Source organism: Erinaceus europaeus, chromosome 8 (genome assembly GCF_950295315.1).
Source record: "Erinaceus europaeus chromosome 8, mEriEur2.1, whole genome shotgun sequence".
Classification (NCBI taxonomy): Eukaryota; Metazoa; Chordata; class Mammalia; order Eulipotyphla; family Erinaceidae; genus Erinaceus; species Erinaceus europaeus.
Window position 1 is genome coordinate 109,720,423 of NC_080169.1, and position 14,959 is coordinate 109,735,381.

At 39.8% G+C, this 14,959-nt stretch overlaps 1 protein-coding gene across 2 annotated transcripts in view; it reads right to left on the reverse strand.

Moving 5' to 3' along the window:
• The window catches only part of DGKI (diacylglycerol kinase iota), a 593,672-nt gene that overhangs the window by 241,150 nt on the left and 337,563 nt on the right, over window positions 1–14,959 (reverse strand). Inside the window, exons 9-10 of one of the 2 annotated variants that reach the window (XM_060196647.1) lie at window positions 4,391–4,465; window positions 3,845–3,940 (exon numbers count right to left, since the gene is read on the reverse strand). In XM_060196647.1, the coding sequence (XP_060052630.1) occupies window positions 3,845–3,940; window positions 4,391–4,465 (171 nt within the window). Of the gene's footprint in view, window positions 1–3,844; window positions 3,944–4,390; window positions 4,466–14,959 lie in introns of both variants that reach the window. The other variant, XM_060196646.1, reaches the window with a different exon arrangement.

A 14,959-nucleotide genomic window follows, 5' to 3' on the forward strand; every position in this document is an offset into this window, starting at 1 on the left:
GGAGGTCTCGAAACTTTACATCAGGCTCAACCTGACGCTGTTAATTGGCTACGGAAGAAGGGCAAACGCTAGAAGAAGAAGAAGGAGAGTTACTCTCATCTAGGCAAGCCTGCCCACCCACGGTGCATGACCATGGTCAGCCTGAGTCTGCCCAGAGACTGGATATGCCTTCTTCCTATCACAACCACATAAATTGCCTAGAAACTCTTATGTCATGTTGCATCCCACTCCTGAGATGTCACATTGATTCCTGTTAGGGACGGCAAGGTCTGGATGCCTTGACTGCCAGAGATGACTAGATAGAATCACTCCAGTTCTCAGGCCACTTATATCACCCTGAATTTATCACCAACACCACTCAGAATATGACGTTATGAGAGAACATTAGAAAGGGTTGTGAAACCAGGAAACACCAAGAGACATATGTAAACTTAAAAAGGGATTATGAGCCAAGGGCCATCCAAGAAAATCACAAGTTTTAGCATAAAGCAGAGTGAAATGTGTGTAAGATTCTCTCTCTCTTTCCTTTTTTTTTCTTCCAGGTTATCTCTGGGGCTCTGTGTCGGCACTACAAAGCCACTGCTCATGGCAGCCACTTTTTCCATTTTATTGAATAAGGCAGAGAGAAATTGAGAGAGGAGGGGGAGATAGAGAGGGAGAGAAGAAAGAGGCACCTACAGACCTGCTTCACTGCCCATGAAGCATCCTCCATGCAAGTGGGGACCCGGGAGCTCGAACCCAGACACTTGTATTAGTCCTCGCACTTGGTAATATATGTGCTTAAAAGGGTGCGCCACCACCGGGCCCTGTGTGGGATTATCTTTCTTGAATTTCAGGTTTCCCATTTAGAGTCAGGATTCTGCAGTGTTGATTTTATTTTCCATGAAACTTCTTCTCCACAGGGTATACTCACAGTTAATACCCTGAACCCTGTTTTTCATGCCTGTTTTCTCAAATAATTCAAATAATAAGAGCTGTACCATAAATTTCTTAAGTTTTGCCAAGTATCCACCATGGTATCCACTTTAAAAAGAGACAACTGCTGTGAAATACCTGTTTTTTTTTAAGTCTCTTAGCAATATGGACATAGAAATAATACCCATATGTGTTCATCCTAGTGTAACCCTAGATGTGTTGAGAATTTTTCTCATACACATAAAACTGTAAAAAAAAAGTTAGGCTAGCTATTTTTTTTACTTATTTATTAATTATTGTATAGAGACAGAGAGAAATTGAGAGGGGGAGGGGGAGGTAGAGGGGGAGAGACAGAGAGATACCTACAACTTTGCTTCACCACTTGTGAGACTTTCCCCCTTCAGGTGGGGACCAGGGGTCCTTGCACTGTAACGTATGTGCTTATCCAGGTACTCCACCACCTGGTCCCTAGGCTAGTTTTTTATAAAATGGTGACCTCAAATCTTCATCTGCAATATTCTTGCCTCTAGGTTTGTGATTAGCCAACAATATATTCTGCTTTACATCTTAACTCTTTTTCAGACACCAGGTTCCAAATGCTTCTATGATGCCAACTGGACCTTCCTGGGCAGATGACCCCACCAATGTGAATCCCGCTTCCCCAGATCCCTGTCCCACTAGGGAAAGAGAGAGACAGGCTGGGAGTATGGTTCTACCTGCCAATGCCCATGTTCAGTGGGGAAGCAATTACAGAAGACAGACCTTCTACTTTCTGCATCCCATAATGACCATTGATCCATACTCCCAGAGGGACAAAGAATAGGAGAGATTTCGGGGTGGTGGTGGTGGATAAGATAGGGAGTTCTGGTGGTGGGAATTTTGTGGAATTATACCCCTCTTATCCTATGGTCTTGTCAATATCACCATTTTATAAATTTTAAAAATTAAATATTTATTTATTCCCTTTTGTTGCCCTTGTTGTTTTATTTGTTGTTGGATAAGACAGAAATAAATGGAGAGAGGAGGGGAAGACAGAGAGGGGGAGAGAAAAAGAGACACCTGCATCCCTGCTTCACCACTTGTGAAGGGACTCCCCTGCAGGTGGGAAGCTGGGGGCTTGAACCGGGATCCTTACACCGGTCCTTGCACTTTGCGCCACTTGCTCTTAACCCTCTGCCCAACTCCCCCCCCCAATAAATAAATTAATTAAAATAAATGTTAGGCTCTGTATATCTTTTTCGCCAGCAGATGGTGCTATAGTTTAGTTATTTAATCAAGGCATGCTTAAGTCTTTAAAACTATACCCAAAATTTTAGAAATAAACAAAAATGTAAAACATAAGGTAAACCTTGAACTTAGTGTGGTGTTATTCACCAAAGCAAAAAACTCTGGGGGAAAATGGGATGGGGTGGGGGGAGAGAAGGCATTGGCATCTTGATGCAAAAGGACCTAAGTTGGTTGCATCAAAACAAAAGTGATTTTGCAGACTCTTATCAATCATGGGTGAATGAGAAATTATACCAATGTGGCCAGAATTTTTCTGTAACCAATTATAACCCTAATAAAATCCTTTGAGGAAAAGAAGTATATATAAGAAGGTCTAAGCTTTAAGACAAAAAGAATGTTTCATATCCAGAAGCATTTATTAAAAGCCAAAAATCAGGACTTAGCAGCAACAAAGTACATGTCTCCTAATGACTATAAGCTCTTGCCAATCTCCAGAAATCATTCTGGGGACATGTTAGAAGCAAAATCTCAAGGCTGCTTATTGAATCTGCAGCCACATTTAAATAAGAGAACTCCAGTGATTCAAATGCACTTGGATCTTGAGAAGAAAAGTCGTGGTTCCCTACATAAGAAGCGAACATAGGGGGAGCCAGGCAGTAGCACGCGGGTTAAGCACACATGGTGCAAAGCACAGGACTGGTGGAAAGATCCAGGTGCAAGCCCCCGGCTCCCCACCTACAGGGGAGTCGCTTCACAGGTGGTGAAGCAGGTCTGCAGGTGTCTATCTTTCTCTCTCCCTCTCTGTCTTCCCTCATCTCTCTATTTCTCTCTGTCCTATCCAACAACAACAACAACAACTACAATAATAATTTAAAAAAGGGCAACCAAAGGGAAAAAAAGCTAACGTGGGCTGGTAATAGGAATAGCATGCAGACACCTTTCATACAGCAATAAGAAACTATACTCAAATATCAAAAGCTGTCCTGCAAACCATTATTTCTCTAGTGAAATATATAAAATAATAATAAAGCAAAAACATTGACTGGAACAGGTCAGGTAAAGTGTTCTATTCATAGAAGCTTTGATTTAGCTAGTACAGGCAGGGCCAGATACTATATTTCTCCCATCCCTTCATAGTTTCTCCACTCTCAGATGATTTACATATATACTTATTTTAATTTTATGCTTTTATTTTTACTTTCATTTTGGACAGAGATGGAGAGACTGAGCGTGAAGGAGGAGACAGGGAGAGAGACAGAAACCTGCAATACTGCTTCACCATTTGTGAAACTCTCCCCCTACAGGTGAGAACCAGAGGCTTGATTCCCAAGTCCTTTTGAACTGTAATCTGTGTGTTTAATCAGATGTGTCACCATCTGGTCCCCATACTTACCTATTTAATAAAGAGTGATGATGAGAGAATGAGGAGAGATACAGAACCATTCATGAAGCCTCCCCAGTCATGCAGTGCTCCTGTGTGGTGGCCAGGAGCTCAAAGTTGGGTCTTCCTGCATGGCAAAGTATACACTCTACTGGGTGAACTATCTCCCAACCCCTAGATATCATTATTTGTTGGAAATTTTATTCATTTTTAATTAAAGCATCTGCTGTCACACATATCAATATTTTCATGGGTGTGGGAACTGTGTTTTTGCAGAAAGCAACAATATTTCCAAGATAAATTCAGAAAAATAGGACTGACCTGGTTGCCTCCACTCTTGGGATTCACAAACACAAGTAAGGGTTTCATGAGAGGAGAAGAGATGGGTTTTATCACAAAAGGGCGCCCTTTGTTTTCCTGCTGAAAGAACAGAGTAACACTATTGAGGCAATTGTCCTTGACTTAAAAGATAGTCACCAAGTACAGGAAGTAGTTGGCCATCACCACCACCATACTTGCAAAATAATGACAAAGACCACCTACATCTTGTTTCACAGAACTTGCATTCAACAGGATATTATGTATAAACTATTGAGAAAGTATCAAAGGCTATAATTAGTCCTTTAGAATTAAGCTATGTTTTATATACTCTAGGCATTTTAGAAATTCTACTTCTTGCATGGCTAGAGGACATATAAATATAGATAGAACTCTATATGAACATTAATCAAAATAATTCCAATGTGGGTGACAGAGCATAGTGAAGGGGAGAGAATGATAGAGGACATATCATAATAACAATATTAGACCATGTTAGACAGAAGAGACTATTAAAATCCTCCTGAAATATAAACCTGAAATACTTACTTCAGTTCCTCTTTTACTAGCCTTTCTTTTAAAGCTTGTTCTCTTCTTCTTTCGATTGGAAGCTTTCAGGGAGTTCTGGAAGGAGAGAAGGGAGACCCTGAGCTCAGAGGCAGACAGCCCACGAGCAGCCCCATGCAGAACCATGTAGAGGGTGATAGCGGCACATGCTTTCGACCGCATGCTTCTCATGCTTTGACACTTCCAAGCCACTGTTCATGGGTAAGCCACAGACAGAAATCAGTCCAGTGCTTCAGAGTGCGTGACTGATGCCCCACCACACGGAGAGGCAGGGAGTTCAGACCCTGGAGGCTCTCATGGACTCACATAACAACACATGTTATACCTGCCAACCCTCCCAGTAAAAATGGAAGAATCCCAAATTCTCTGAGGGGCTCCAGTCTCCCGCCCAACCAGGTCCGTCTCCCGCCCAACCAAGTTCAAGTTCAAGTTCATCTCCTGGTATGGAGATCACCTATGTGGAAATGTAAAAAAGGAGGCCATTTTTCATGTTTTTCTTTTGTTATATATATATTTTTTCAATTATTATCAGCTTTGGCATTGACTCAGTTTAGTAATAGTCATAAAAGGACTCTTGACCCCAATGGAAATGTATGACCCAAATCTTAGCAGTAGCTCTATGTTGACTGAGATTTCAAATCAGGCTTACCATAAGTTTCCTATACTAGTGAGGTGACAATGGTCACTCCTCCTTTCTCTAAGAGCTTTTTTTTTTTTTAAGTCTTCCCTTTCCTGGTAGACTTGAATTTTCTTCTCATAGTTGTGCCTCCAAGTAGTTGAACTATAGTTATTCCAAATTTATTTTCCCTGATTTTCTTTTTTCTATTGTATGGACCACAACTTGGTGATCACCTCCACTAATCACGAACTCTTCATATCTAGAACTGTCCTTTTAGAGGACACTCACAACTCACTGGTTGAAAGCAAGCCAACAACATATTTAATGAGGAGAGAAACAATAATCGATTAAATTACCACCTTCAAAATGGCAAACTGTTACTGACCACATAATAGACATTTAATAAAGTGGTAAAATGTTGAAGTACCAAACTCTTAGCTTTAAAGTTCATGAATATATATGTATACACTGTTGAACAGTTAAAAGTTGTCAGACAACTCCAATGAACTTAGATACCTGTTCTACTTTTTAGGACATTCTAAAAAACAAAAAAAAAAGATTCAAAAGTAGACTTTAATACAGAGTGCACATAGCAGCAAATACATATTAATAATATCCAAACCACTTAATGTTTATTTTTATTTGAACCATGGAAAAATAATTTGATCTTTAGCACATGTTCATAAAGAAAAAATGGACAACTTATTCAACAAATATTTGTTCCCAAGTTTTCTCCCTCCCTCTCCTTAGATGAAAAGGAAATGTTTCCAGATTCTCTGAGTCTTGCCAGAGAAGAGGAATCCCAGCGCTCATGGGTATTCCAGTCTCCACTTATTTCCCACCACTCACTGCATGTAGTTGACCTGTGGACAATACAAGTATAGCAGTGATAATAGCCCACACAACTGAAAGTCCAAATATAACTTATAACCAGCCCTCCAGATAGTGGTTGGTTTAATCCATGAATATAGAATTCACAGATATAAAGCAATTTTCCCAAAAGTAGACCCTCACAGTTCAGACTCATCTTGTTCAAGGGTCAACCCCACTTCCCCTGCAAAGAAATAACCAGCTTTCTGATTTCTTCTTTATATGAATCTTTGTTCCTCTTTAGGGGAAACCTTCACATTCTTGGAGGGTTTACTGTATCTTGACAAGTGATTGGTTTCATTGGAGGAAAAAGGCTTTGTAACTGTAAATATTAAATCAGTCAAATGCTCAGAGGTAGGCTGGAAACTGCTAGGTTGTCAGAAGCAATTCATAGCAATTAATGAAGCTCTCGATTGAGGCTCTCAATTGTCAGTGTATGTTGGCTGATACCTGGGTCCTATCAAATAAGCTCATTTAACTTGCTTAGGTGAGACTCAAGAAAAGTTCTTTTTTTTTTTTTTTAAGCTTTCTCCAGCAATGCTAACACATATTCAGCTTTCTGATTTCTCTTTGAAATCTAATAGACAAAATGAAGGAGATAGTGACAGAGGGAGGAGTCAAGCAGAAAGAAGCTCAATAGGATGAGATGTGAGCTGGAGAATCTGATAGCCTGGATGTAAATTCTGAGTGTCTCCATATGTCTATGGCTTTAACAGGGTGGGTCAAACTTTTGAAATAACAGTCTATTTGTAAAAGGAAGGTGGTAATACCTACCTCATAGGGCAGTTGTGAAGGTTAAAGGAGAAAAGGTATGTGAAGCAGTTAGTTTGGTATCCATCCCATGACAAGCACTTCCATAATTGTTAGTTGCCTTGTTTACTGCTGTATATCCCCAGCACCTAGCGCAAATGCCTGGTACACAGTATGCACTCAAATCATTGTTGAAATAATGAATCAGAATTATAACTCGCAATACTTACTGTACCTTTCCTGATTTTTTGGAAAGGGCTTTTAGGAAGTGAAAGCTAATTTGTTTTAGTTTTAGTTTTGCCAAGTGCAATGCAGGGCACCAACTGCTTGTAATCTCACAAGGTCCTTGCTTCTTGAAAGGCCTCAACAATTATAGTCCAAGAACTAGGTCTAAATGACTTAGACTAAACTCGTTCCTAAACTTGCTTGATTATAAAAATGACAACTTCTTTGGTTGATTCTTATAAGAAAGCACATTTGGAAGATGGAGTTAGAAAAAAAACACATCAGAATAGGAATTGGTATCTGTAAACAGAGCAGGCAAGGAACTCAAGTCTAATAGGGGAACATGCACACACAACGGCCTTATTTAACACAGATGTAGCAAAAACAATTTCTTCTGAGCCTCACCAAGTCAAATGCATCTGAGGCCTTTATCATCTCACAGAAGAAGAAGAAGAGGGCAAAAGATCAAGCACAGTGGTTGACTTACAGTACCTGGACGCTTCTATGTGAGGTCTGAGTAAGCTTACAGCCCTTATCTCCTTACAGAGATAAGTAGTATGGAATGTCACTGCATACCTCACAATTCTTGAGGCTTTCTTCTCTGTGTGTGTGTTAATGAACATGTGTGTATAATTTAATGAGGAAAAGATGGACTTGAAATCAATCTGGGTTGCTTTGACCACATCAAGTCTATCACCTAACTTTGATCATCTACTCTTGCCAGGGTCAGGCCTATTGTGAAGGTTAAATAATGTAATAATTATACCAAAGAAGACTAGGCGATGATGCGTCTGGTTGAGTGCACTCACTGCCATGCACAAGGATGCAGGTTTGACCCCCTGCACCCCACCTACAGACCTGCAGGGGGAAAGTTTCAGGAGTGAATCAGGTTTCTTTCTCCCCACACCCACTTCTTGCTTTTTTTTTTTTCTTTGCCTCCACAGTTCACAGTTATCCCTGAGACTTGGTGCCAGCACTACACATCCATTGCCCTGGTGGCCATTTTTTTCCATTTTTACTGGATAGGACAAAGAGAAATTGAGAGAGGAGGAGGGTATATAGAGAGGGAGAAATGGCCTCTGGGAGTTGTGGATTCCATAGTGTCAGCACCTACCCCCAGCAATAATAACATTGGTGTCAATAAAATCAATGAATAAGGGGCCAAGTGGTGGCACACCTGGTTGAGCATTGATGCTGTTAAGCTCAAGGACCCATGTTTAAGCCCCTGGTCCCCATCTGCAGGGGAGAGCTTCTTGAGCAATGAAACAGGACTGCTGGTCTCTTCTCTCTCTCTCTCTCTCTCTCTCTCTCTCTCTCTCTCTATCTATCTATCTATCTCCCTCTTCCCTCTCTTGTTCTTTTAAATTTTATTTATTTGGGAAGAGACAGAGATCAACTGAGATGGGATGGGGGCAATAGAGAGGGAGAGAGACAGAGAGACACCTATAGCCCTGCTTCACCACTCATGAAGCTTTCCCCCTGCAGGTAGGGGACCAGGGACTTGAACCTGGGTCCTTATGCACTGTGACGTGTGCACTTAACCAGGTGCACTGTTGTCTGGTCCCCAGTTTCTCTCTTTATCTATCCAATAAATAACTAAATAATATACATATTTTTTAAATTAAAGAAATTAAATATAAATACAAATTAGACCAGTATGTTGTTAAGTAAAATGGCTGGGTGTGTCTTCAGACAGCTTTCCATACTTTTCTTGTGCCCTAAAACAAACCATCCCTGTTCTCAAGGGCACATTCTGTGTCCATTCTTTTGTTAAAGTCCTAAAAAAAAAAAAAAAAAAGATAAAGGTGTTTTGTCTTCCAGTGCCAGGGCAGAATTATACCATACCACAAAATAATCCTATCACATTATCCTATCACAGGTAGGGCTCCTTCCTGGGCTGTTAAAAGTGCTTATGAGGTAATCAGCACTTTGTAAAGGAAACATAATCTTCCTCTGATTGCCTTCCCGGGATTATCTAGGTTATGGGATCACTGAGACTGGTTATCTTAATAGATCCAAAGAGAAGATATCTCACTGCATCCTCCCAAATGAAGTCTTCCCATTCTACACTGGATAAAATTCTGATGGGTAATAGGAGAGTTACAGCCTTTGTTTGTTACTGACAACAGTCTTACTTAAGTTTCTCTGTTGCAACAAAGATGCTTGGAGGTCAGGAGAGCAGGACAATACAGATAATTCATTTTCAAAGTCAAGGAGAGGTTCTCAGTGGCTCCAACAGGGCACATTTGGCTGATTTTCAACAAGCCTTAGCTAAACTTTAGAAGAGATCAAAGGAAATAGTTTGGCCACTGGTACCACATTTCATGGGTCTTTAGTAGTTTAAGATGATCTGGTCAGAAGGGCTAGATCTTAAGGACTAACATGAAGAAAGGCTACACAAGTTACAGAGGAATTGGCTGCAGTATTGTTCATATATAGAACATTGAAAACTACGTATCCAGTTTCTTTTTGCAGAAAAGACTTTCACTACTTCAGCTTGACTTTTTCACATACAAAAGGAGAGAAAAAGAGAGAAGGAAAGACATCACAGCACTGAAACTTCCCCCAGCACTATGGGAGAAGTACAGGTGACTTGAATCAAGTGTGGGTGGGCACGTGGCAAAGCCAGCACCTTCACAGGTGAGCTGTCTTGTTGGCACAGCTGCTTTTAAACAAATTAAATCTCTCTATACTAATATGTAGAGCTCCTTCACATTAATTTTTTTAACTAGGAAAGGCAGTATGTATATAGAGTATTTTCTTTTTTTTTCCTGCCTGAGGCTCTGAGGTCCCAGGTTCAATCCCCAGCACCACCATAAGACAGAATTGAGCATCGCTCTGGTATTGTTCTGTCTTCCTGTCCGTAAACAGACAGAGATCTCTTTCCCTTATTAAAATAAAATATAAAAGAAAGAACACACCTCTAACATGATCCTACTTTTTTAACCAGGGCTTATTGGTACTCGGTGCCTGAACAAGAACAATACCACTTCTGATAGACATTATTTTTAAGAGAGAGTGAGAGAGAGAGAGAGAGAGAGCTGAAGATGGAGGAGGAGGTAGACAGGAAGAGAGAGACATGCAGTACTGCTTCACCTATTGTGCTTTCCCTTTACAAGTGGGAACCCAGGATTGAACCTGGATCCTCATGTCTGGTGATATGTGCTTTTTACTAGGTGTGCCACTGCCTGGCTCCAAGGTTCACTTCTTCTCTTCTCTTCCCTCCCATCCCCTCCCCTCCCCTCCCATCCCTTCTCCTCCTTTCTCCTCCCCTCTCTTCTCTTCCCTTCTCTTCTCTTCTCTTCTCTCTTTTCTATTCTTTCTTCTCTCCTCTTCTTTCCTCTCGTCTCTTCTCTCCTCTCCTCTCCTCTCCTCTCCTCTCCTCTCCTCTTCTCTCCCTTCCTTCCTTCCTTCCTTCCTTCCTTCCTTCCTTCCTTCCTTCTGTCTTTCATTGCTACTAGGTTCTAGCTGGGGGTGGGGAGTGTGGGGCTCAGTACCAACATTATGAATCTGTAGCTCCCAGTGGCATTTTTTTCTCCATTTTTTTTCTTTTTCCATTTTATTTGATATCATAGAGAAACTGAGAGAGGAGTGGAAGATAGAAAGAGAGAGAAAAAAATAGATTATAGACTTGCTTCCTTGGGTGTGGTATCACCCCTGGGGGCTTGAATCCAGATCCTTTCACATGGTAATATATGCACTCAACTGGAATGTGCCACTGCTTAGCCCCTCCCAGGCTGGATTCTTAAAACTTGCTATTCTTTTAATTTGAATGTGCTATAAATAGTCATTACCTTCTACCATCTTTGTAAGAATATTTTCTTCATTTATTTAGGGTAGAGTTAGGATAAAGACAAAGAAATTAAGAGGGAAGGGGAGATAGTGAAGAGAGACATATATTTATAGGCAGAGAGAAAGAGAGAGAGAGAGAAGGCACTGCTTCACCCCTTGTGAAATTTTCCACCTGCAGGTGGAAAGACTGAAGGTTTGATTCCAGGTGCTCTACCAAGTGTGCCACCTGAAAAATGTCCAACAGTCTTTATTCCCCTTACCATCAAGATGCCATACAAGTCCCAAATCCACAAAAGGTCACCTTAAATAAGCCACTTTTTTAACAGAGAAAAAAAAAAAAACAGTTTAAGTTAGTCTTTCCCCCTCACTTGCCTGGCCTTATCAATGAAGTCAGTCCCCTTGTCTCTTTTGTCTTATAATTTATGCTATTTTACTCTCCAAAAAGCCCTTTCCTTTAAAATTATGTACAAATTTATTTTTCATTTATTCTATATTGATTCCAACAACTGAAATTGCTAGATCCCGCTTTATGACTTCACCATGTTGCTACATCTGAGGTAGTGCTTAACCACTCTCCCTGCCTTAGACATGTAGAATCCTCTCAAATCCCAGCAGATTGACTCACCCATCTGGCCCCTTCATCTGAACACCCTATGTGTGTCTCTCCTAAAAGATGCACACTGATCAAAGAAGAAAAATATTACCACATATCAAATGGCTTCCTCTAGAGATTTACATATGGCCAAAGCCCCCTTCCAATAACCACTCGTTGTTCCCAGTGACTTAAATTCACTGTGGACATGTGATGAATGTCTGATTCATCTTTGAACTGCCATCTGCATTTAGCATCATCTTTTAGTGTTGTTCATTAATATTTAATTCATTCAATTAATAATCCCCATGTTCATTTAAGCAGTTTCAGAGAAGAATATGGAAATGTAGAGATATCCCATATATACATATATGTTTACATTGTGAAAGTTAGAGAGACATTCTCTCCATTCATTTGCCAAATTGTCTTTTTAATTCTTTCCCAAAGTTCCCAGTGGACTTTCTAATCTTGCTGTCTCTGTCATCAGGTTGCCACCCACGGTCCCCACACTATAACCTACAGAGCTGAGGGATAGTCAATTATCTGATCCCAAACAGTAGACTTTTTCTCAGCTCATGATTATGGTTTTCAGTACATGCATAATTTAACATTAATCACTTCCCTATTTTCTTTGAATTTTTATTAAACTCTAGTATCATGGCCGTCATCATGTACTGCAGATGACACATCTCCTGCTTACTTTGGGTGAAGATGTTCACCTGGTCTCTTTCTATTCTTCCATTCATAAGACAAGTAGGTCTCTCATGAGAGTTATCCTGCATGTAAACAAATAATCTCACTATAGTATAAAATAGAACAATAATTGTGGGCATTCAAGGTCCACTCGTGTACACAGTAAACACTAATTATGACCACTAAACCTGCTCTATTTTTTTGGAAATATTTTATTTTAATGAGAGAGATGGAGAGAAAAAGTATAAAACAGAGAGAACAGAGCATTATTCAGCACTGGCTTATGGTAGTGCCAAGGATTGTACCTGGGACCTTAGACTCTCAAGTATGAAAGTCTTTTTGCATAACGACCATGTTATCTCCTCAGTCTACTTGGTCTTCCTTCCTTCCTTCCTTCCTTCCTTCCTTCCTTTCTTTCTTTCTTTCTTTCTTTCTTCCTTTCTCCTTTCTTTCTTTCTTCTTTCTTTTTTTCTTTTTTGTCATCAGTGTACAACTAAGACTTGGTACTTGAATTACTCTAGCACCACTTCCTAGAAGCCATCTTTCTCTCTCTCTTTTTTTTTTTTTCTGCCTTCAGGGTTATTGCTGGATCTTGGTGCCTGCATCACAAATCCACTGCTCCTGGAGCCTATTTTTTCCTCTTTTGTTGCTTTTGTTGTTGTATCGTTGTTGTTGTTATTATTGTTGTTGTTGGATAGGATAGAGAGAAATGGATAGAGGAGGGGAAGACAGAAAGGTGGAGAGAAAGAAAGACACTTACAGACCTGCTTTACTGCTTGTGAAGTGACCCACCTGCAGGTGGGAAGCTGGGGAGGGGGGTGCTTGAACAGGGATCTTTGAGCCAGTCCTTGCGCTTTGCACCATTTGTGCTTAACCACTGCACTACCACCTGACCCCCACCATCTCCTTTTATAGAGAATAAAAAAAGATATATAAATGAGAAAGAGAGAGAGAGAGAGAGAGAGAGAGAGAGAGTTGCTGTACTGTTAAACAAGTCTTGAAGCTTCTCACCTGAAGGTGTGAGGAGAGGAGAGGCTTGGATGAGGTCATCCTGTATGATAATGTGAGCACTCTACTGCATGTGCCACTACCTAGTCCTCACAGGAGTCTTTTCTCTGCCTTTTTCACCGTAAATCTCATCCCACTCCAGCTCTGCAATGCAGATATTCAATGAACAAAAGCTTGTATCTTGACCCCAGCATCCTGTACAGTACTTTTATCTGTTACTCAGGGTTACTCAGTTCTACTTGGTAGTTTGAGTTCCTTAGGTTCAGCAAGAAGAAAAATAAGAGCTACTATGTGTCTGGTTACAAAGAGTCCGGAAATGTTCTGTAAACTTCTTGTAAATTCACTAATCCTTAGTAAAATCTTATGAATTAGATCCTTGTATTATTTATACATTGCAGAAGAAAAACTGGAAGGGTTTATATTGCTCAGGATTATACAATCACAAAGTGGCAAAGTGAAGTCATGAATCCAGGCAGCTGAACTCAAGCTCTATTTCCCTTCCCTTCCAAATTCATCAAGTACACAGCAACCTTTAAATAGAATTTAGTTAATTGATTAAATTATCTGACAACTTTAAATTCCATACCTAGGAGAAGGGACAACCAATATTTTGAAAGATATCTGACCCAGCAAGTCTTGCTGTGACAATGAGTAAAGTAGTATGACATATCATTGTAAGCTTGGCTTGCAGTATCATTAGTCTTAAGTTTAATATTAAATATTTAACAGCAAATGTTTCCAAACATATAACACATTCAGTACATTTTAGTTCCTCTTTTTTTCCTCCCACCTTCTGATGTTGTCCTTAATCATAGAAGATGATAACAAAACTACATACTGAAAACTAACATGAACTTCAGCATCCAGCTTATGAACTGTTAACTGCCATCTCTCTTTAAAGTAACCAAAACTTCTTGTAGAAATAGCTGATTGTAGTTATGAACACGAAATGCGTAGTCTGAAACATACATCGTCCTTGAAACCACAGAAGCTATCCAAAACTCTACATCTCATAGAAAATTCAATTGTCAAAACACAAATATTATGAATAAAAAATACTGATGGCAATAGATTGAAATACACAATTTATTGATATAAAATATGTATAAATATTAATAGCAGCTTAAATACACATTTATGTAAGTATATGTAAATATATGCTAAATAAGTATATACAAGGGTTATCATAATATATATTTCTATTATATATTACATAAAGTATATTTTAGGGGGCCAGGAAGTGGTGCCCTCAATTAAGTACACATATCATCAAACACAAGGATCTGGGTTTGAGCCCCTGCTCCCTACATGCAGGGAGGATGTTTCTTTCTCCCTCTCTATCTCCCCTTTCCTCTCAATTTCACTTTATCCTGTCAAATAAAAATAAAGTAGAAAGAAACAAAAAAGGGAAATGGCCATGAGGAGCTGTGGGTTTGTAATGCTGGCACCAAGCCTCAGTGATAATGATATTAGTCTGTAGATCTCAAAATGATACAAGTTCATAACTTGTAATTAGACTCTCTAAAATAACCACTACTACCATCAATACTCTTAGTTATCCATAAAGTTTAAGATACTAATTTATTATTCTCAAAATTTACAAATAAAGACAATTCTCAATCACAACTCACACTTTTTCAGGTATAAGATCAAAGTCATTAGAAAATTTTAAACTAGAGACCAGGCAGTGGTGCACCTGGTTAAGCACTCACACTACAGTGCACAAGGACTTAAGTTCAAGTCCCTGATCCCCACCTGCAGGGGGGAAAGCTTAACAAGTGGTGAAGCAGGGGTGCTGGTGTCCCTGTCTCAATTTCTCTCTATTTCTTTTTCTTAAATTTACATTTATTTATTTATTTATTTTCCCTTTTGTTGCCCTTGTTGTTTATCGTTGTTGTTGTTATTGCTGTCATCGTTGTTGGATAGGACAGAGAGAAATGGAGAGAGGAAGGGAAGACAGAGAGGGGGAGAGAAAGACAGACACCTGCAGACCTGCTTCACT